General features: G+C 40.0%; 1 protein-coding gene across 1 annotated transcript in view; it reads left to right on the top strand.

The window, feature by feature from the left end:
• Positions 1-22,350, top strand: part of TNPO3 (transportin 3) — a 100,067-nt gene extending 77,717 nt beyond the window's left edge. The window contains exons 19-23 of the mRNA XM_070423870.1: positions 825-981; positions 3,530-3,697; positions 8,577-8,689; positions 19,741-19,832; positions 22,043-22,350. Of these exons, the coding sequence (XP_070279971.1) occupies positions 825-981; positions 3,530-3,697; positions 8,577-8,689; positions 19,741-19,801 (499 nt within the window). The 3' untranslated portion in view covers positions 19,802-19,832; positions 22,043-22,350. The remainder of the gene's footprint in view (positions 1-824; positions 982-3,529; positions 3,698-8,576; positions 8,690-19,740; positions 19,833-22,042) is intronic.
• The last annotated feature ends 2,132 nt before the right edge of the window (positions 22,351-24,482 follow it).

Genomic DNA, 24,482 nt, shown 5'->3' with positions numbered 1-24,482 from the left:
TGACTAGATAATCTCTAAAATCCCTTGTGGTTTTAACTTTGTATGCTGCTATGATATCAGGCTTCACCTCAAATTTTTCCTTGAGTAAATATAATTATATTTCAGAAAAAAATTCTTAGGATTTTAAGGTGCTTAGAAGTTATCTGGTGTTACACTTCCTAGCTCTGCCCCTAGTCTGCCACCTCATCTAGTGCTTAAATTCCTTTTACCAGTAACACTGATGTTATTGTCAAATCTTTGAGTTCCTTCTTAGTCCCTCACTAAGGAATTTTAATCAAACCAGTTAGTGAACAGAAAAGCTTTTTAAAAAAAATAAACCATTATTAAATGTAGATGTTAGTTTTTGGACAAGTTAGAAAAATGTGTGTGGGTTTTTTCCCCCCAGTTTATATGGGTGGGTTGTCAACCTCCGTTTTCCCAGGACATATTCCTTGAAAAACTAATTCCTAGAGATATTCTTTGTACAAATGGTTGCCTGGTGAAAGGAACTGGAAAAACATTGTGTTTTTCTTGGAGATTCTCCATTACATTAAAGGGTCTGAGAAACCTTGTGGAAAATTGAATGGAAAGTAATAGAGTTTCTATATACTTCCTGCTTCCCCCACCCCCACCATGTATAATGACATGTATCCATCATTATAGTATTGTACAGAACAGTTTTACTACCCTAAAAATCCCCTGTGCTCCACCTATATGTCCCTTCCTCCTCTTCAAACCAAGCAACCACTGATCTTTTTACTTTCTCTCCCTAGTTTTGTCTTTTACCCTGGCTGCTTTTATAGCCTTTTCCTGTCATTTATACCCAGCATGTCTTTCCACACCAGGTTTATTCAGCGTAGCCCTGTTACCTTGCTGAGGAGCCAGGTGGTCATCCCTATCTTACAGTGGGCCATTGCCTCTACTACCCTGGACCACCGGGATGCCAACTGTAGTGTCATGAGGTTCCTACGAGATCTCATTCATACAGGGGTAGCCAATGATGTAAGTATAATCATTGTAACTTTTCTACTTTGCAGCTCATTATCTTCTAATATTGCTTCCTCATTTCCTTAGGCATATCTGTCTTATAATGCTGACTTGGTGGTGATGTACTGCTTTAGCCTTTTCTTTTTTCTTTTTTTTTCCTTTTTTTGTCTGGGAAGCTCTTGATTTCACTGTCTATTTTGAATGATAGCCTTGCTGGATATAGTAATCTGGTTTCAGATCCTTGTTTTCCATTACCTTGAGTAATTTATACCATTCTCTTCTGGCCTGTAGAGTTTCTGATGAGAAATGAGGTGTCAGCCCTATGGGAGTTCCTTTGTAGGTTTGCTTTTCTCTTGCTGCCTTTAAGATTCCGTCTTTAAATTTTGGCATTTTAATTATGATGTGTCTGGGCTTGGGCCTGTTTGGGTTCTTCTTGCTTGAGATTGAGACTCTCTGTGCCCCCCGAACTTATGTGACTTTTCCCTTAACCTGGTTAGGGAACTTTTCTACCATTATTTTTTCAAACACATTCTCTATCCCCTGCTCACTTTCTTCCCCTTCTGGCGCTCCTATTATGCGAATATTACTACATTTCTTATTGTTCCATAGCTCCCTTAAACTGTTGTCCTGTTTTTTCATTGGTTTTTCTTTTTGGTCCTCTGATTGAGTGATTTTTTTTCTACCCTGTCTCTAATTCACTGATCCAGTCCTTGGCTTCCCCTAATCTGCTGTGTATTCCTTCCAGTGTGTTCTTTTTTTTTTTTTTTTAATAATTTTCAGTGTGTTCTTTATTAGTGCTATGTCATTCTTCATAGTTGTTATATCTTTTCTCATGCTGTTAAGCATCTTTACTATCATTATTCTGAACTCTGTGTCTCATAAATGTCTTATCTCTATTTCATTTGGTTCTTCCAGAGAATTCTATCGTTCTCTCATTTGGAGCTTATTTTTTGTCTTCCCATTTTGGCTGCCTGAGGGGTTTGTGTCTGTGTATTAGGTAGATCTACTACAACTCCTAATCTCTAGTGTAGGACAATGTCAGACACTGTTTGTGACTGGCCCTGAGTACCTGGTTTGGAGCTATCAGCAATCCCCAGTTTGTAGCTCCCCCTGCTGGGGCTGGGTACCTTTGGAAAGGACCAACATGTGCACCAGGTTCTGCTTTTCCTAGCCCCAGGCCTGGGATTAGATCAAAGTCTCAAAGCCGCCAGAGACCCGCCTCTGCCTGCATTCCCATTGACACTCAGACTTGATTAGCCTCAGGTTATTGACCACAGTATGGGGCCATAGGTCTTCCAACAGGGTGGGGCAACTGCCTTCCCCCCAGGCAAAAACTACTGGATAGTAAAGGTCCACAGGAGAAAGATTTCCTCCTCAGCATGAGGGAATGACTCAGCACAGGAAACCAGGGGGGCTGCTCCCTGATCTCCAACCCCAAAGCCCCCAATCCTGGCTTCTGCTCACACAGTTCCAGTCTACTCTACCTTTCCTCTGCCCAAGGTGAGTGGTTGTACACTAAGGTTTGTGTGTTGGCCCTTTAAGAGGGTTCCTGCATTTCCAGTCATCTCACTGTCAGACAGAACCGTGCTGCTTTTCACATATAGTTGATATGTGGGTACCTTTATCAGTTCTGTTGTTCTGGGCTGGAGAGCCCAGCTTGGGGTTTAGACCTCAGAGTTCTCAGTGGGAACCCCCAACAACTGAGATATCTCTCAGAACTTCAGCTGGTGTCCGTAGGGTCCCGGCCAGCCCTTTCGCTCCTCCCCACTTCCCACCAGTCTCTATTCAGTCTCCACTTTCCATCCTTGGTTATCAGGGGTCTCTCCAGCTAGTCTTCAATTGATTTTTCAGGATGGGTTTTCTGTATTTTAATTGTATTTCCAGTTTGGTCCTTGGAAAGTGTCAGTGTAGCTTCCACTTACTCCATCGCCATTTTGGAATCATCTGAGTTGGTTTTCAAAAAGGAAATAAGAATACTTCATTATTTTTCACAGAAAAAAAAAGATTAAGAAAATTGCTACCCTTAATCTTTAACCATTGTGTCTCTTCTGCCCTCTTTTCATGAAAAATCTAAGGGTAAATCTAAAACCCGTGCCCATTTCTTTGATACTAAACTCAATGTTTTCTTCATGATGAAACATTTGGTGGGCTTTGTGAATCCTCCTGCTATATAATATGTATACCTTCTTTCCTGGGAAAGAGAAATTGCTAGATCAGCAATTTTTGACCTTTTTCATCTCATGGCACACATAAACTAATTACTAACATTCTGCAGCACACCAAAAAATATATTAAATTTTTTTTTTGCCGGATCTGACAAATTAAAAAAAAGTATGATTTTGGTTGACTCACACTGGGTGGCTATTCTGTTGACTGTCTTTTTTTTTTTTTTTTTTTTACAAAAAGAGGTCTGGGCCCCTGGCTGAATAGTTAGATTTTTCATGTTGTAAAAATTCTTGCAGCATACCCATTGATAATGCTGTGTTAGATTAAAGGGGAAAGAGTACTTGGTCTGTGGGAAGTTGAAATTAGAACTTATCCATTGCTCCTCTTTTCTTTATAGCACGAAGAGGACTTTGAATTACGGAAAGAATTGATTGGACAGGTGATGAACCAGCTTGGACAGCAACTAGTAAGCCAGCTGCTCCACACATGCTGCTTTTGTCTCCCTCCCTACACTTTACCAGATGTGGCCGAAGTGCTCTGGGAGATCATGCAGGTTGACAGACCGGTAAGATTATTTTCATTAGGTACCCATTTCTCCTAGGCCTAAACTTTGGTTCCTTGCAGCCAACTATACCTTTGAAAGCAGCCCTGTTGAACATTCATAGAACCTAATTTAGGCATATTGCTAAGTTTAATTGTTAGACGAAGGGGGTCATATGAGGCCATTGATTCATCACTGGGTTATTGAAAGCATATTTTTGTCACTGTTGTATGGCTTATAAATTAAGTGAATACTAAGTGTACCCTAAGTGAATACTAAGTTTTGAATTCAGCTCTGTGGCCATCAGGGAGAAATGTGTTCATTTGTGGGAAATGCCCATGTATCACTTGTATATTGTTACAGGTGATTTAGGAAGTGTTAATTAACTCCAAGTTCCTTAGGTGGCACTGTATGGTTCCCTGGTAATAAATTGAGTCAGAGCATTTGGAGGCATATAGATATGTTGTAAAACTAGTCTACAATATATACTTGATTTGCTTCCTTATTGGATTTATTTGCTTCCTGCTTTACTTCTTCAAGCAAGTTTTTTATCACCTGAGCATGGAAATTTTTTTTAGGCTATCCAGTAATGCCCAAGAAATTTCAGTACTAGTCCACATAGTCATAAATCAGGTTATGTATGCTGCATGAAAATTCTGAACATAGTGACAAAGTATATCATAGCCTGTAATTTATTTTTTTAAATAGGATTTATAATTTTTGATATTTAATATAAAAGCAGTTGGACCTAGTTAAAGTGAGCTGTCTACCAGAAGAGAAAGATCCAAACAAATACTTACAACTTTGAAGTACATGTGTATCTTAACATTGTCTTTTGCTTTATGTTATCAATGGCAGTTCTTAGCCTCAATTTCAGCAGTTTCACAAAAGAGAATGCACTTTTACTGTAAGACTCTAATATGACTGAGTCAGAAGTCTTACCTGGTCTGCTGTGTTCATCTCCAAAATTCATTGATTAGTGTATATTGTCTTAGTGGGCATATGCTTTACTTGATCTTAGGTTCAAACAAAAAACATTCACATGGAGAGCAGATGCTTAATAGATTTCCAACATTTTCTTTAGATTTATACTTCAGAAACAGCCACATTAACTTTAATTCTTATATCAAACTCTGAGGCTCCTGCATGACTGCTTTTATCAAATAATCCTTCAGTGCTTCCTTTTAAGTTCAAGTGTTTTAGGAATGAATAGTACCAGCAGTTCCCATTGCTGGGTGTTCAATACATATGTTCTGTTTCAATCTAATACAGTAGTATTTTTGTGTTTTCCTGAAGAAAGTACTCTGTGAGCCTAGAGACCAACAACTTTTATTCCAAAAGTCCTTGACATAAGAAATAAAATGTCCATACTTTCTCACTTTTTTACAAATATACTTGGTTTCCAAGTAACAAAAGACTTATTATATAAATTTGATTTTACAAAAACATTCTTGATTTGTAAACATATAGTTAAATGCTAACAGAAGAAGAAAATGAGAACAGCAAGTTTGGACAGGAATACAAACCATGTAACCATGTGCTCTTTAAGAGTTTACTATAGACCAGTGATGGCGAACCTTTTGAGCTCGGCGTGTCAACATTTTGAAAAACCCTAACTTAACTCTGGTGCCGTGTCACATATAGAAATTTTTTGATATTTGCAACCATAGTAAAACAAAGACTTATACTTTTGATATTTATTTTATATATTTAAATGCCATTTAACAAAGAAAAATCAACCAAAAAAATGAGTTCGCTTGTCACCTCTGACACGCGTGTCATAGGTTCGCCATCACTGCTATAAACCCATGAGCTAATGAAGCAATTTAAAGTGATCGTTTTCTGTAAATATCAACTACAGCTGAGTTTTTGTAAAGGAACTCTTACATAAATTTGGGTTGTCTATACCCTAGAAGTAAACTGATTGAAGTTGTAACTAAGTATTTAAGTCCAGAGAACATTTACATTCTTGAGGACTTTCTTAATCATACCATTTTCAAAGTTCAATACCTTTTTAATAGATGACATGCCAACTTTGTCTCTTGACTTGAATGAACTTCTTTTTTTTTTTTCTTTTTTTTTTTAATATATTTTATTGATTTTCTACAGAGAGGAAGGGAGAGAGACAGAGAGTTAGAAACATCGATGGTAGAGAAACATCGATCAGCCGCCTCCTGCACATCCCCCATTGGGGATGTGCCCGCAACCCAGGCACATGCCCCTGACCGGAATCAAACCCAGGACCCTTCAGTCCGCAGGCCGACGCTCCATCCACTGAGCCAAACCGGCCTCGGCTTGAGTGAACTTCTAAAGCCCTTTCTTTCTTGGATATCCACCTGTGACAAATTTATTCAGTATTTTCTTTTTTAAAATATATTTTTATTGATTCCAGAGAGAAAGGGAGAGAGAGAAACATCAGTGATGAGAGAGAATCATCGATCTGCTGCCTCCTGCACACCCCACACTGGGGATCAAGCCCACAACCTGGGCATGTGCCCTGACTGGGAATCAAATAATGACCTCCTGGTTCATTGGTCGATGCTCAACCACTGAGCCATGCCAGTTGGGCTTATTCAGTATTTTCAATCTAATTTCTCAGATTGCTTTACTGGAAGATGACAAGGCTCATTATATGCTAGCTAATTAGTCTTTGCTTTTTTTTAAGTTTAGTTTCTTACTGTTTTTGTTTTGTTAACTCTTGAGTGATTTTTTAAATACCAAAACTTTGTCAATTAAGGATTTCCTGAATTTGTTGTCCCTGCTTTTTGTGTGTGTGTGTGTGTTGGTTTTTTTTAAATATACTTTTTATTGATTTCAGAGAGGAAGGGAGAAAGAGATAGAAACATCGATATATATAAAAGCCTAAGCAACCATTATGATCTGTCAACTGAACGACCAGTCACAATGATGACGCACTGACCACCAGGGGGCAGGCGCTTAGTGCAGGAGCTGCCCCCTGGTGGTCAGTGTGCTCCCACAGCCAGCCTCCCATGGCTGGCCAACCTCTTTCAGTCCCTACCCCCCAATTGGCCTTGATCGCTGGCCAGCCTCCTGCAGTCCTGATCGCCTGCCAGGCCGAGGGACCCCACCCATGCACAAATTCATGCACCAGACCTCTAGTCAATGATAAGAGAGAATCACTGATCTGCTGCCTCCTGTATGCCCCCTACTGGGAATCAAGCCCACAACCCAGGCATATGCCCTTGATTGGAATCAAACCTGGGACCCTTCAATCTGCAGGCTGACACTCTATCTACTGAGCCAAAGCAGCTAGGACTTTTTTTGTTTGAGTAGAGTGTTTTCTTCCTTGAGGGCAACATTTGAGAAATTATGCAGTATTCTTTTGGAGTAAGGAAAGGTTTATTGATGGGGAAGGTGTCTGAAATCCATCTTAAGAAAGTACAGAATTCAGGCTTCTTTTATGTCAAGTGAAGGATAAATGGGAGAGGCAAGAGGTGATTGATAACCACAGACATCTGGACACCAGCAGGGGTCAAGAGGCCAACAATGGTCCGAGGAAGATTATTAAACTTTTTTGTTTTTAGTCTTGATTCTAGTTGATGTGAGTATGGTTACAAGCTTCCTACAAATAGTTTTGAATTTCCTGTACGTGAGAGTTTACTGCACTTGTTTCCCATATAATCCAGGTCAATGGTACAGATTCTAAGGGCCTCATCACAATCCTCATTGATGATAATACTGTTGGCAACAATGAAAACAACACCAGGTGTTAAAACTGGTGGAGTCAGACCAGACCTCAGTTCAGCAACTTTGGTACTTGAGTTCTGGCTAAGAAAGAATTCAAAGCCAAGATTCAAACTATAAGAGAAAGTTTATTTAGAAAGTCACACAGGTAAAAGTGAGTCGTGGAAGAAATAGGCTCAGGAAACAAGTTATAGAGGCTAAAGAAGGACCCTTGGAGCTTAGGAGAGGGAAAAGGAAAGGTAATGCACCTGGGGGAAGAAGAGGGCGAGGGGAAAGGGATGGCATGCTCCCAGGAGGGAGAGTGCGCCATGCAGTACTTTTTAAGCATTTGTAGTGTAATATTTACTTTTCTCTGGTCTGTTATCATAAATTAACATAATGGGAAAACATATAATGTAAAAAAATTAGCTGGAAACTATAACCAAAGTATACATTCTACTTAAGAAAAATGTGAAGAAAAATTAGAACTAACTCAAAGAAGAACAATTTGACTGAAAATAAGAATCCAGAGGAAGTCTCTAGAATTTTGATTTTTAGTTTGAAGAAGGAAGGAAGCAAGGGGGCTGAGGATAAGCAGTTTTAGTGCATATGAAAGGTACAAAGATACCTTGTTTGGGTATAAATAAATTTTTCTAAATAGCAACTAGAGTGAACAACAAAAGAACTTTCTAACCCAAGGAAGGGAGGGTATCACAAAGGACCTATTGACATGACTTCTGAGAGAGATGACCTTAAAATCCTGAAATTTCTGAATTTATATTACATTTATACTTTGACATGTTTACTAACTATACTTTTTGTCCCTACCCTTTCTGATACCTGAACCTTTGCCTTTGATCTTTAGACTCAAGAGTTTTTTGCAGATATTTAATTTTTAAAATACTGTATGAGTTTAATGACAGGAACAGAACAATAGCCTCATCCAGGAGAGATTTCCCTCTCAAGGAAGAAGGCTCTTTCTGAAGTGATGTCTGCGACCCCTTTGAAGGGAAGTCTAGGCATGTCTTTGTATCTGATTCCAACCCCCAGAGGGTTGGATGACCTGAAAATAGTGCTTTTGTTAATTCTTTTACTTGCTTCCAAGTCCCAGGGCACTAATGCTACTAAGAAAACATGCAGGTTTTTGTTATTACCTATGCAGTCCCAGTTGAGTAAGCCCTGCCTCCTTTAAAAACTCTTATTCTTCTTCTTGGTACAGACTTTTTGTCGATGGTTAGAGAATTCCTTGAAAGGTTTGCCAAAAGAAACAACTGTGGGAGCTGTCACAGTGACACACAAACAACTAACAGATTTCCACAAACAAGTCACTAGGTGAGTGATGCTGGGTGTGTGTGTTTTTAAAGGAGTATGAACTGCAGCTGGGGTGTGTAGAGAAATATATTTTTGTTTCTTGTACCATCTTAGTTACAGATCTGCCCAGGAGTATGTTTCTTATGTGCCTTTGTATTTTTAGTGTCCATGTAGTCTTGAATTGCAGATTGGCATGGGAAGCCAGTCTTGGGGAAAATATCACCATGTAGTATATGTGTGTGTCAGTTTTATTATACATATATTAACTGTTATAAGAACTTAAGAAGTAAGTGGAAGCATTATATTTTTCAAAAGAAAAATGCACTGAGCAGCACATTACCCTGCAGGAGATCTGTTTTTTCCTTTGAAGTCCTTAATTCTCATTCATATTCAGGGGTCAAGAATGCAGGTGTCTGAATGGGTGAAACATTGATTGTAAAACAAAGAGTGATGTAGACTGCAATAAATTGGAAAAATTTTGCCATACCTAAAACAAATAAAAATCTCTCTGGGATGCATTAGGCCCATGAGCCACTTGCTTACAGCTCACTTAAAATGTTAGGTGTACATAAGTGGATTTTTCACTGTGAACATAATAAACATTTTATATAGCTACATAGTCTTTCTAATCACTATTTTATATCTATACAGGTATTGCTTGATTTCTTTATAGTATTTCTCTTAGTAGACATTTGATCTTGTTTGTTGTTTTCAGTGTTATAGATAATATGGTAAGTCTAGACTTTTCTTCTTTTGACCATTTTCATTAAAATCATTGAATCAAAGGTTATGAGACTTTTATGGTCCTTGATAATATTAATGACAGCAACTTAAATTGGATGTTATAACTGTGTGTTACCTTGCCTGGATATTCCTTTTTGTGTCTAGAGTCTAGAATTTTGACTAAATTTTAGGCAGTGGCTTATATTCATTCAGTTGTGGGACAATTTCTAGATCCAAGAATGAGTGTTGCAAAAGGTTGATAATAGTGAAAAAAAACTTGATATATTCCAGTTGCCCATCAGAGGACAACAATTATATAACAGTTTGTCTATACTAGTAAGTAGGCACTTTAAAAAAAAAGAAGGAAAAATGCATATATGAAAAATAAGATATAAAGGAGGGAATAACAGTATCATGTAAACTCAACTTGCACTTAAATTTTTTTATTTTTAATTGTGATAAAATACAGAGTTGATCATCTTAACCATTTTGAGGTACTGTTAGCAGTGTAAGTGTGTTCACATTGTTGTGACTCTAGAACTTTCTCATTTTGCACAACTGAGGCTGTGCCCATTCTCTGCTCACCCTGCCCCCTGGCAACCATCATTCTGCTTTCTGTGTGTGTGTGTGTGTCTGTCCATCTATATATACACCACATTTTATTTTTTCATTCCTCTGCTGATGAATATTTGAGTTGTTTCAGCCTCTTGTCTGTTGTAAGTAATGCTTCTGTGAACATGAATATACAAATATCTTAAGACCCGGCTTTCAATTCTTTTTGGATATATATCTGGACATGGAATTTCTGGATTATATTTTGAAGAACCTCCATACTATTTTCCATAGTGGCTCTTTTATCTTCCCACCAACAGTACATAAGGTTCTGATTTCTCCATATCTGTTTTTACTTTTGTTTCCTGTGCTTTTGGTGTCATATCCAAGAAATCATTATCAAATCTAACGTCATGAAGTTTTTACCCTATTTTTTTCTAACAGTTTTATAGTTTTAGGTCTTTGATCAATTTTGAGTTAGTTTTTATATATGATGTATGTTAAGCGTCCAACTTTGTTTTTGCACGTGGACATCTAGTTTTCCCAGCACTGCCCTTTTCTGCATTGAGTGGCATTTTTATTGAAAATAATATGCAAGGGATTTATTTCTGGGTTCTCTATTCCATTGGTCTGTGTGTCTGTCTTTATGTTAGTACCATACCATTTTAATTACTATAGCTTAAATTTTAAAATTGGGCAGTGTGAGACCTCCAACTTTGTTCTTTTTCAAGATTATTTTGGCTCTTCTAGGTCCCTTGTGATTCCACATTTTTCTGTTTTCACACACAAAAAGTAAATTGGGATTTTTTTTTTACATTGAATCTGTAGATCAGTTTGCATAGTATTGACATCTTAACAATATTAAGTCTTCCAATCCATGAGCACAAGATGTCTTTCCATTTGTTGGTGTCTTTAATTTCTTGCAGCAACATTTTGTAGTTTAAGCATTTTATTCTTTTTGATGCTATTATAAATGAATTAATGTGTACTTTTTAAAGATATGTACATATGTGTGTGTGTATATATATATACACACACACATACATACACATACACACACACACACACACACATACACACACACACACACACACTACTTTTTGCATAGAAAATTATTTCTGGAAAGATATATAACTAGGACCAGGAAGGGGAGGGAGACTTGCACTTCATAACCTCTGTACTGTTTGCATTTATTTCATGACCATGTGCTATACTTTCATATTTGAAACCAGACCCAGTTTTTAAAAGTGAGAAAAAATACAATGAATTGTAGGCAATGGATTCAAGAGCTAAGAGCTAATCTTCTTTTCTAAGAATTGATTTTTTTTTTTAATCTTTATTATTGAAAGTATTACATATGTTCCCCCTTTTCCCCCATTGGCCCCTTCTAGCTCGCCCCACACCCCAGGCCTTCACCACCCTATTATTGGTGACCATGGGTTATGCATATATGCATACAATTTCTTCCCACCCACCCACACTCCCTCACCTTCCCTCTGAGATTCCACAGTCTGTTCTATGCTTCTATGCTTCTGGATCTATTTTGTTCATCAGTTTATTTTGTTCATTAGATTCCACATATGAGTGAGATCATGTGATACTTCTCTTTCTCTGACTGGCTGAGTTCACTTAGCATAATACTCTCCAGGTCCTTCCATGCTATTTCAAAGAGTAAGAGATCCTTCTTTTTTACTGCTGCATAGTATTCCATGGTGTAAATGTACCACAGCTTTTTTATCCACTCATCTACTGATGTGCACTTGGGCTGTTTCCAGATTTTAGCTATTGTAAATTGCACTGCTATGAACATAGGGGTGCATACATTCTTTTTCTGATTGGTGTTTCAGGTTTCTTAAGATATGAGAATTGATTTCTTAATGTCATTTTATTTCTTTTTTTTACTTATTTAATATTTTTTAATCATTTTTATTTTTTTATTACAGTTGACATACAATATTATATTCATTTCAGTGGTTAGACATTATATAACTTACCAAGTGATCACCCTGATAAATCTCATACCCATCTGACACCAGACATAGTTATTAGAATATTATTTTTTCTTTTCGTTTTTTAAAATATTATTGACTCTATTCCCTATACTGTACTTTACATCTCCATGACTATTCTGTGACAACCAACTTGTATTTCTTAATTCCTTTGCCTTTTTCACACTCCCCCCAAACCCTTCTCCTTTCTGGCAACCATCAAAATGTTCTCTATAGCCCTAGCTGATTTGGCTCAATGGATAAAGCCTTAGCCTGCGGACTGAAGGGTCTCAGGTTCGATTCCGGCCAAGGGCACATGCCTGGGTTGTGGGCTTGATCCCCAGTAGGGGGCGTGCAAGAGGCAGCCAATCAATGATTCTCTCTCATCATTGATGTTTCTATCTCTCTCTCCCTCTCCCTTCCTCTCTAAAATCAATAAAATACATTTTTTTAAAAAATGTTCTCTATATCTATGAGTCTCTTTCTGTTCTGCTTTATTTATTTTGTTTTTTAGATTCAGTTGTTAATAAATATGTATATATTGCCATTTTATTCTTCATATTTTTTATCCTTTTTTTCTTCTTAAAGAAGACCCTTTAACATTTCAGGTAATACTGGTTTTATGGTGATGAACTACTTTAGCTTTTTCTTGTCTGAGCAGCTCTTTGTATGTCCTTCAACTCTAAATGATAGCTTTGCTGGGTAGAGTAATCTTGGTTTAGGTACTTGCTTTTCATAACTTTACATATTCCTTGCCACTCCCTTCTGGCCTGCAAAATTTTTATTGAGTTATCAGCAGACAGTCTTATGGGAGCTCCCTTGTAGGTAACTAACTGCTTTTCTCTTACTGCTTTTAAGATTCTCTCTTTATCTTTAACCTTTTGCATTTTAATTATGATGTGTCTTGGTGGGGGCCCTCTTTGGGTTTATCTTGTTTGGGATTCTCTGCTCTTCCTGGGCTTGTATGTCTCTTTCCTTGACCAGGTGAAGGAACTTTTCTGTCATTATTTTTTCAAATAGATTTTCAATTTCTTGCTTTTCTCTCTTCTCTTTCCTGCAACCCCGTGATGCAAATGTTGGCACACTTGACGTCCTAGAGACCACTTACAGTATCTTCATACTTTGGGATTTCTTTTTGCTGTTCTGGTTGTGTGTTTTTTGCTTCCTTATATCCCAAATTGCTGATTTTATTCTCAGCTTCATCTACTCTACTGCTGATTCCAGTAAATTATTCTTCATTTCAATTAATATATCCTTCATTTCTGATTGGTTATTTTTTATGGTTTCTATGTCTTTTTTCATGCCGTTGAAGTTCTCAGTAAGGTCCTCAAGCATCCTTATAACCATTGTTTTGAACTCTGTATCTAGCAGTTTGCTTGCCTCCATTTCATCTAGTTCTTGGAAATTTCTCCTGTTCGTTCACTTGAGACCTGTTTTTTGTTGTGTCCACATGTTGGCTGTTTCCCTGTGTTTGTTTCTATGTATTAGATAGAGTTGCTATGTCTTCTGGAGTTGTTAGAGTGGCCTTATGTAGTAGGTGTCCTGTAGGGCCCAGTGGCACAGCCTTCCCAGTCATCTGAGCTGGATGCTCCAGGTGCACCCCTGTGTGGGCTATGTGCACTGTCCTGTTGTCATTGAGCCTTAATTGCATCACTGGGGAGGGATCGACCCCCAGGCCAATCAACTGTGAGGACTGGCTGCGACAACAGAGAAGAGCTATGGAACAGGACTTGCTTCAGTGAGGCTTTGGTGCTCATAGGGTCCACCCCTTGACTAGTGTTGCTAGTGGAGATGGTAGACTGTAATCCATCGTGGTCTAAAGCTGTCCACTGGGTGCACTGGCTCTGCAGCCTCCTTGGAGGTGCAAGATCAGCTACTGCCTGTGCTTGTCTGGGGCCGCCAGCATGAGCTGCAAAGCAGTCTGCAGATGATTGCTACTTGTGCTGGGCTTGGAGGTGCCTAGGAAAGGCCAACCTGTAAACCAAGGCTGGTTGCCTCTAGTGCCATGCCTGGAGCCACTTAGCAAGAGATGCAAAGTACACATAGGCCAGATGCTTATTTGAAAGATTTTAGGAAAGTCTGAAGCATGAGGCAGGAGAGTCCATTTATATGGAAACGCCCCTGGAAACACCTTGGGTGGGACCGCAAGTTGATAGGTGCCAGGTCTCAGGGAATTACCAGGGCAGGGTCAACACTGTGAGCCAGGTTGATGGAGACCCAGAAGTGGTGCCTGCCTTCCAGCTCTGTGCGGGAAGGTCTCAGAAAAGGAACAATGAACTCTGCCAGTACTTTTGTCTGACAGAAAGCTGCACCACCACCATTTCTCCCACCCCACCCCCCACCAGCTCTTGCCCTGATGCCAGACAATTCAGTTCCTCCTTGTATGTCCCTCATTCTTTTAAGCTGTGCTGGAGCTCAGGGGGAGTGAGTTAGAGTTAAGTCCATGCATAAACCCTTTAAGAGGAACTGCCTCGGACTCCAGCAGCTTTCTGTGTCACTCAGCCACAATCCCTACTGGTTTTTACAGCCAGAAGTTAATGGGACTTCTCTTTCTAGTTCTGGAACCCTGGGCTGGGAGGCCTGGTGTGAGGGGTAGGACTCCTTGCTCCTCAGGGAGGACCTATACAGCCGAAAAATCCCTCCCAATTTTAAACCACCATACATAAGTGTGGGACCAGCCAGTTTTGAGTTTTCATCCCTCCTACTAGTCCCAATGTGGCTTCTTTAAATGTCTAGTTACAGGACTTACATTCAGCTAGATTTCAGGCAGTTCAGAATGATAGTTTATCTGTAGTTGAGTTGTAATTTTGATGTGGATATGGGAGGATTCGAGTACATTTTTTTAAAATATTTTATTGAGTTTTATAGAGTGGAAGGGAGAGGGATAGAGAGTTAGAAACATCGATGGGAGAGAAACATCAATCAGCTGCCATCTGCACACCTCCTGGGGATGTGCCCACAACCAAGGTACATGCCCTTGACCGGAATCGAACCTGGGACTTTTCAGTCTGCAGGCCAACGCTCTATCCACTGAGCCAAATCGGTTAGAGCTCGAGTACCACATTTACCTACACTGCTTTCTTGACCTGAAGTCTTTTTTTTTTTTTAATTTGTTTGTTTGTTTGTTTTTTGGTGGGAGGATAGAAACATCAATGATGAGAGAGAATCATTGATCAGCTGCCTCCTGCATGCCCCCTACAGGGGATTGAGCCTGCAACCCGGGCATGTGCTCTGACAGGGAATCAAACCATGACCTCCTGGTTCATAGGTCAGTGAACCACTCTGGCCGGGCTTGATTGGAAGTCTTAGTGTCATTTTTCAAAATGGTTTACTTTCTCATCTCCCAGAGTATCTCCAATAATTTTGTTAAAGTTAAAATCCCAAACCTTGAGTGCTGTTTTTAGTTTACCTGTGGCTTAACTTCATGCCCCAGAAGTAACTGACTTTTGGCCAGAGATCAAGTGGCATGCATGACTGGAAAGTAGCATGTGACTGCCTGCTTTCGTGACACATTTTGCCAGAAAAGGGGACTTCCCCTCTACTAAGGAGGCATATACTAGTATTGACTGGGATGACCTTATAAAATTATTTATTTTTACTATAAATCCTCCCAGTAGAAGTAGTATTCTACCTACAAGCTGTCTCAGGGGTAAAAGTATAATTAGTTGCTTTTCTCTACTTTTGTTTTGCTCTGTTCCTTCTAGTACAGCCATGGGCAAACTACAGCCCGTGGGCCGGATCCGGCCCGTTTGAAATGAATAAAACTAAAAAAAAAAAAAGACCGTACCCTTTTATGTAATGATGTTTACTTTGAATTTATATTAGTTCACACAAACACTCCATCCATGCTTTTGTTCCGGCCCTCCGGTCCAGTTTAAGAACCCATTGTGGCCCTCGAGTCAAAAAGTTTGCCCACCCCTGTTCTAGTAACTAGTTGGTCAGTAGAGGGGCAGGATGATATTGACTCCAGTTAGAGCAACTGGGAACCTGGGGCTTAGAGTCACAGATGTTGGTTTGAATCTTGCCACTTACTGGCTGTTACTTTGTTGTTGTTATTTCTTTCTTTTTATTTTGGCTGTTACTTTGAACTTCAGCATATTTATCTTTTGAAATAGGGTTAGTAACCCTAGCCAGTTTGGCTCGGTGGATAGAGCATCGGCCTGTAGACTGAAGGGTCCTTGGGTTCAATTCTGGTCAAGGGCACAAGCCCGAGTTGTGGGCTTGATCCCTAGTAGGGGGTATACCGCAGGAGGTAGCCAGCTGATCAATGATTCACTCGGGGGGGGGGGGGGGGGGGGGCGTTGTAAGAGATGAACCGCAGGACTTGTTTGCATGCATACGAGCATAACCAATGGACACAAGACACTGGGGGGCATGGGAAGCTAGGGGAGGGTCAAGGGGAGAAAAAAAAGGAGACATATATGATACTCTTTGTAATACTTTAAGCAATAAAACAATAAAATAAAATAAAAATGATTCACTCTCATCATTGATATTTCTCTCTCTCTCTCTCTCTCTTCCTCTCCCTTCCTCTCTGAAATCAATAAAAATATATTTTAACAAAATAAAACAAAAGTAGGGTTATTATGGGATACCAAGTGGAAATCATGAGATCTGGCACATAGTAGGTGATTAGTAAATGTTAACTTTCTCCATGGAAAATTATCTACCAGATTGTCATTATGTATTTATAAAACTAGCTGAAGCATGCTTCCTGCTAGCTCTAAGACAATCACCCACACATTCTGGAATAAGTCTCCACCAAGTCCATATTCCTTCATCTGGGCTAACATATAACAGGTAGAACAATAGAGTAAGTCTGAAATAAAGTTATGGACATTCCCTACTTTAATTAAAATCTTGGGGCAAGGAAAGGGGATCCAAATAATGCAGTGCTGTGAACAAAAAGATCTGTGATCTTTGCCCTGTGATATGGAAAAAAAAGGTCCACTACCAACCTGGCCTACTTGATCTCTCATTGCTAAACAAGTTTTGCAACTCCTCGTATAGTAGGCTGTGACATAATGGTGGGAAATGAACATAAGAGGTAATGTTGAGGTGCAAGAGAAAGGGTTTGAGATTGCTCACCTCCTCTTACTAATTCTGTCTTTAGTATGCATGTTGCCCTTGAACCTTCTGTTCCATGCATGACTCAGTCTCCCTTTTGGTTTTAAGGTCCTATAACTCCTGCCTCAACATGCTGCTTTGTTTGCCATCCTAGCTGGGAAGGTGAACTGGTTTAGTGTCATTTCAGCAAGTCCAAGCCTGTTTTTCAGATGGTACCTATCAAAGTATGGTGGACAAATTGGGATTGTGGGACTAGATGCCAGAAAATAGAATCTAGAAAAATAGTGGCAGCTTTAAATGGATGGATGGATAGATGATTGATTGATGATAGATAGATAGATAGATAGATAGATGGAAGGAAGGAAGGAAGGAAGGAAGGAAGGAAGGAAGGAAGGAAGGAAGGAAGGAAAGAAAAGGGAAGGGAGGAAGGAAGGAAGGAAGAAAGAAAGAAAAAGAAAGAGAGAGAGAGAAAGAAAAAGAAAGAAAGAAAGAAAGAAAGAAAGAAAGAAAGAAAGAAAGAAAGAAAGAAAAGAAAGAAAGAAAGAAAGAGAGAGAGAGGGAGGGAGGGAGGGAGGGAGGGAGGGAGGGAGGGAGGGAGGGAGGGAGGGAGGGAGGGAGGGAGGGAAGAAAGAAAGAAAGGACTAAGGCAAAAACAAAACAACAACAAAATAGTTCTAGCTTTTAGGAAGTTTTTAAAAACATTTGGCTGAAGCTCTTATGCCAGAGCAGTTGCTGACAAGATTGGGAGCAGAAACTGAGCTGAGTTGAGACACTGTGGCCTGTCCTCATTTCACCCTGTCTCACCATAGTTCTCCTGGATTTGTATTTTGTTACTTCTTCTTATGCGTCACTAAAGAGGCTAAGGATGGAGTTATCATTTTTCTTCCAGATTAAGCCAAGATCTCTGGTTAAAGAAGGATAGAATTTAAAACATGTAAGGCATCAGGATAAAAGATTCTTGAGTCTCCAGCAAGTTTAACTATTTCCTGTTGTCTTAGTCCCTTACAGCACACCACACAGTGACTTCTCTTGGTTATGTATCTTGCTCCTTCATGACATTGGGAACATAAGTGATATGGGCAATCATTCACCCTGGCTGCTCCCTTAAAAGTCAATATTGATTTGGAAATAGACTGAGAAATGTTATGCCCATGCCCTTAGTGAAGCATGTTAAATTCACAAAGAGCAAATGGCAAAATTCTGATAAAACCAGAAGACTGTCCTCATTTTCATTACATTTTCAGGGTGGAGAGAGACTAAAAGAAAGTTTCTAGTATATTCTGTTAAATCAAGTCCTGTAGTCTAAATCAAGGTTCTTAATGATGTTTCAGACCTTAAAATAGGTGAAGAAATCCAGATGTGGGCACTTGAGGGGATGGCTCTCATTTCTCCTTTCCCTTTGGGTCACAGTTAGCAGTTTGCTCCCTGGTCTTTGACCATTACAAGGAGAAGGAGCTTTCTTCTCACATCGAATCTTCTCTGAGTTTTTCCAAACCAAGAAGAGGGCCACAGAAGGGTAGCATATTAGGAAGCACTTCCTTTCTCACTGTTTGGACACAGAAGGCCTTTTGAAAATTCAGCTTGGCTCAGTGGATGGAGTGTCAATCCCAGACTGAAGGGTCCCGGGTTTGATTACAGTCAAGGGCACGTACTTTATTTGCAGGCTCCATCACTGGCCCTTGTCGGGACGTTGGGTGGGGATGGGGGTGGGGGGCAGGAAGTGGGCAACCGATTGTAGTTTCTCTCGGTCTCTCCCCCTCCCTTCTACTCTCTTTAAAAAAAAAAAAAATCAATGGAAAAAATATCCTTGGGTGAGGATTAACAAAAAAAGAAAGAAAATACAGGATCAGATGATATTGGGCTATTCATACCACCTCCGAATCTCAGTGCTTGTCTAAGGACCTGCTTCCTCCTCCCACAGGAGGAAAACCCTGAGCAGCCTGTTCAACTAGAAAATCGATGACTGATAGACTCTTAGTTGCTGGACTGGGCTTTGTAAACAAAATCTGCCTTTGGAAGAGAATGAGGAAGCCAGGGTATTTGAGTTAGCTCAGCTCGTAGAATTAAAATAATTGGCCTTAAATGAATACACTTGCTTTTTTATTACTTTGGGTTTTTTGTTGTTATTGTTTTTTTATGTGAAGGGCTTTAACCAAGTGTTGTAGGCAGCCTACAGTTGTTGAATACTATTTTGTTCACTGCTCTATTATCCTAAGCTAGTGGTTCTCAACCTTCCTAATACCGCAACCCTTTAATACAGTTCCTCATGTTGTGGTGACCCCCAATTTCATTGTTACAGATTGATAATTAAAGCAGAGTGATTAATCATAAAAACAATATGTAATTATATATGTGTTTTCCGATGGTCTTAGGCGACCCCTGTGAAAGGGTCGTTCGACCCCCAAAGGGGTTGCGATCCACAGGTTGAGAACCACTGTCCTAGCACTTTATAATTATGAACTGATTTAATTTTCAAAACATTATGAGGCAGATAATAGATGAAGAAACTGAGGCAGATTGGTAACTTGCCCAAGGACACATTGGAGCCAAGATTCAAATGTAGGCACTTTTTCTCCAAAGCCCATTCTTTAAGGACCACACAGTTTGTAATTATTCTCATATGCAGTAGTTAATATCTACCCTTGAGTTACAGGAAGATGGAAAGCAGAGTCAGTGTTGCAGTTTTTCAAAGTATTATATCTTTGTCATCAGTTAGGGACTAACCTGCCTTTTCTTTTCTAGTGCTGAGGAATGTAAACAAGTTTGCTGGGCCTTGCGAGACTTCACCAGGTTGTTTCGATAGCTTACACTCCTGCACTGTGCCTGTCACCCAGGTGAGTAGTATATAGTTCCCAGGTTTTCTCTGGCTGTCAGGAGTGCTTGGGGTGGACATAGGTGTGTTTTTTCTTTGTTTGTTTGTTTGTTTGTTTGAATCCTCTCCTGAGGATATGTTTTTATGGATTTGAGAGAGAGAGAAAGGGAGAGACAGACAGACATTGATGCGAGAAAAAAAACATAGATCAGCTGCCTCCTGCACACATCCTGACTGGAGGTTGAACCCGCAACCTGGGTGTGTGCCCTGACCAGAAATCAAATCCACGACCCTTTGGTGTACGGGATGGCTCTCCAACCAACTGAGCCACCCTGGCCAGGGCTGGACAAATGTTTTATTGCCCATCTTTGGACTAATACTAGCTAGAGTCAGGGAAGACCTAACAATTCAACACTTCTGGGCAGCGGGGAAATGCAGGCTCCTGATTTCCTTGGGCCAAGGTAGCAGATAATTGTCAGTTACTTTGGATGCCATTTCACCCCCATAGGAAAGTGACTGTTGTAGAATATCTCAAAAAAATGTTCCTCCCCTCTTCTCACAGACACTTCTAGGATTGTAAATGTGTATAGCTAACAAACAAATAAGTATTTTTAACCTGGCTACTTTGATGAAAACACTGCTGACCTAAACTTTACCATAATAAATGATATTACTCCTAAACCTGACCTTTCAGATTTAATGAGCAAAGTTGCTTGTTATTATCACTTTTGCAATTTGAATACTGAAATGCCAGGTTTTGATTGAGTCAAGAGATCTGCCATCTCTGTCTTCCTCCTGATCATCAGTTTTCTCTTTGTGCTTCCTGAATCAAATCAAGAAGCTGAGCTGAGGAAAGAAACGACGGGGGTAGTGGGATGTAGGTGCCAGTTTCTTGACTGAGAGAAGAAAGGCAACTCTCCTCTAAACCCATGCTTTGACGTCTTAAGCAGAATTTATTCTTCCAGGAGTCCTCCATGCCTGTACATCACTCACTGGGGGTTTGTGATTAAATGCATTAGTGGGTGAAGGTGCCATTCTACAATGCCTCACCACACCAGAAATCATTTCTATGCTTTGGTTCTTTAAGGAGTAGTGATATCACTTGCGATTCTTAGGTTTTGCAGTATCTATAAAAGCTAACATTGATACGCATTGCTTATACAGCTGTGAAAGTTCATAGCTAACATTCATGGAGCCCTTACTATGTATCAGGTACTATTCTAAGTGCTTTATATGTAGTGTTTTTTGTTCTTTTTTGTTGTTGTTGTTAATCCTCACCCAAGATACTTTTCCATTGAATTCTTAGAAAGAGTAGAAAGGGGGGGGGGGGGGGGGTTGGACAGAGAGAGAGAAACATCGATGTGAGAGAAGCACATCGATTGGTTGCTTCCCATATGCACATCAACCAGGGCCTAGGGATCAAGCCCGCAACCAAGGTGTGTGTCCTTGACCAGAATCAAACCCGAACCCTTCAATCTAAGGGCCCATGCTCTATCCACTGAGCCAAACCGGCGAGGGCTATATGTATTAACTAAGATAATTCTCCTAAGTTCCCTGGGTTAGTTACTGTTATTATTCCCATTTTACAAATGAGGAAATTGAAGTTGCAAGATGTCAGGTCAGTAATTGATAGGGCCACAATTCAAATATAGATATTTGGGTGCCAGAGTCCTCACTTTTAACCACTCTACTTAATATTTTACAGTAGTATCCTTTCTAGGGAGTCCAAATCATTGTTTTTTAAACTTATTTTAGCAGGCAAAGCCTTCTTTTAAAATAAAATCTTAGCCCGGCATCAACCCATGAACCAGGAGGTCACAGTTCGATTCCCAGTCAGGGCACATGCCTGGGTTGCAGGCTCGATCCTCAGTAGGGGGTGTGCAGGAGGCAGCCAGTCAGTGATTCTCTCTCATCATTGATGTTTCTATCCCTCTCTCCCTCTCCCTTCCTCTCTCTGAAATCAGTAATATTAATCAATCCATCTTACATGAAACCCCAATATTTAATAGACTGAAGTGGAGATTTCTGATTGGTTTGGAGTTGGCATCCTGGACCTACTGGCTCACCTTTACCCTCTCTCCCGCCCCTCCCCTTCAACTTCCTTTTTTTTACTGAGTTCTTATGACAGGCCAGAATGAGGTACCTGAGCAAGTATAGAAACTTCTGCTTGACTTTATAAAATGCTCACTATCTCCTGGACCACAAGTATTGACTATCTTCTCTCTTTTATAGGAATGTCTTTTTTAATTAGAAGACAAGAAGAAAATAAAAACCAGACTGTGTCCCACAATCAGAAACCTCCATTGTGGCAGAGGGGCCTTTACCGCCACCAGGGCGTCCCACCAGACAGGAGAGACTCCAGCCCTCTGAGGCCATCCTGAGGAGTTCCTGTTTGGGGATGTGAGGGAAAATCAGCACCGTTTCTAAAAAGATGGCTGCAGCCTGTCCGGCGTGGTGGGAGGGGAGCTGGTTTCCTGGTGAACTTGTTTCTAAAAGGAAAAATAATTTTTAAGGAATAAAAAAGGAAAACTAATCTGAAACCAGAACTGAAACATCCTCCTGGTAGCATATGACACGCACACATACATACACATACCTACACACACATGCTACCACGCACATGCCACCACACGTGCATATACAGAAAAGTAAAGGTACAAACTTTCTGTGAAACAAAAACAGTTACTTGGGGAAAATGGGAATTCGAATGAACTATTTAGCTGCAATTGGAAGACAAGGGTCACGATCACCTCTTACGGTTTTTTATTGTTTTGTCCTCTTTTTCTCTCTCCCATCCCTTCTTTCTCATTTCCCCTTCTCTTTTAATGAAAGTGAGTAGAAATTTTTTCCATCCTCCCCAACTGTTGCTTACCACCTTTATAGAGTTGTTAGGACAGGGAGGAGTAAGCAAGGAGCCTTTTCTATTTTATATCATGGTCACATCAGTGATACTAGGACCTGCCAGGGCCAAATTCATGTATATCCCAACTCGCTAACTCCACTTCCAATCCGCATTGGGTTATCAGCCATGAAGAAAAGAGCCAAAATTGGGGTGAGTGAGATATAAGTGTATATTCTAAGTTTTAGGGTTTTTATTGTTGTTGTTGTTGTTTTAGTTAATGTTTCACCCATAGACATGAGGAAACAAAAGAGGGTGGGAGTATGGAAAAAGTGTTTACAGGGCTAAACTGTATTTTACTAAAAATGTGGAACTTACTTGACTTCATGGGGATGAGGTAGGAGCAGGAAGCCCAAAGCAGATCTTAATGTTCTAAAGGAGTTGCAGCCCCACACAGGCATTACATACGAGGGCACTGTTCTGTCTGGTGTTGTAGCCATCTCAAGAACAAATCAGCAACAGAAAAAAAAGAAAAGAAAAATAAATTTTTAAAATTTGATTAGTGTTTGTTTTCACTTCCTTTCACTGCCACATAGTTCTGAAATGGTACAGCCAGACCACTTACGTAAACCGTCTTAGTTGTTATCTGGTAGTCTGGGGATGGAGTTTAAAGGGCAGGCCCCTGTCTTCAGTGCCACAAACCCTTCATATTTCAGGAGAGTGACTCATCCTACATCTTCTAGTTCTGAAATCAGTAACAATCAACGATAGTGAACCTATTCACTCCCAAAAGTTTCCTCATGCCTCTTCTCCCACATGCCCAAGAAGCCACTGGTCCGCTTTCTGTCATTGTAGATTAGTTTGCCTTTTCTTGAGTTTTTTAAAAATGGGAGCATACAGTGTGTTACAGTAAATTGGGGTCTGAGCTAATGATCTTGACTGCAGAGCTGCATCTAGTATCTGAAATCAGTGAAACTGTCCAGCATAACATCAGTGGGACTCGGAGTTTACCCTCGAAAGAGGCATTGTTGGAAGGGGAGTGGAAAACTTGAATGTGAAACAGTGTTTGGAGTGAGATTATCAGATTCTGGAGATCAGCACAATACCCCAGCCAGTCTTCTCATTTTCTGGGTAAACAAAACTTTTGAAGCCTGGTCCAATCCTAGATCCTTGCAACAGCCAGTTGACTTCTGTTTAAGGAATTCGGCTTTTATGACAAAAAGTTGTGTCTGGGACTGAAGAAAACATATGGAAGTCTGAGTACAACTCTCCAGCCACTGGAAAATAGCATGTGGCATGCATATCCTAGTTAATGCAGAGAACATCCCCACAGGTAGAGCTTTGGAAACCAGAGCTCTCATCTCATTAACAGGGTCAAGGCCTCACTGTGTACTGTCTTACAGATTGTTTCAGAGTAGTTCTTACAAATAGTCATTACTTTTTGGTGTGGCAAGGATACCCACACAGATTTTAATTTCAAAAGGAACTGTTTGGGATCAGGTACCCAATGTAGACATTGTGTTCCTGTATGACATTGTCTAGTGGAAGAAGAACTAGAGTCTTGCATCTGAACTTAAGTCAGAAAGTCCCCATATAATTGTTCCCTCATTTCCACAATTGGCTTAACCAAGATATTTTAGTCATGATTATGTGAAACATATCCATTGGGGCTATTCCCAGCAAGATTAAAGAAAATGACTTAAAATGTTTAAAAAATACATATTTGTATTGATTGCAGAGAGGAAGGGAGAGAGAGAGAAACATCGATGAGAATCATTGGTTGGCTGCACACCCCTTCCTGGGGACCGAGCCCACAACCTGGGCATGTGCCCT

The sequence above is a fragment of the Myotis yumanensis genome, unplaced genomic scaffold (assembly GCF_028538775.1).
Source record: "Myotis yumanensis isolate MYYU_CA2020_CCGP unplaced genomic scaffold, mMyoYum1.0.hap1 SCAF_9, whole genome shotgun sequence".
Lineage (NCBI taxonomy): Eukaryota > Metazoa > Chordata > Mammalia > Chiroptera > Vespertilionidae > Myotis > Myotis yumanensis.
This window is presented reverse-complemented; position numbering and strand designations above follow the sequence as displayed.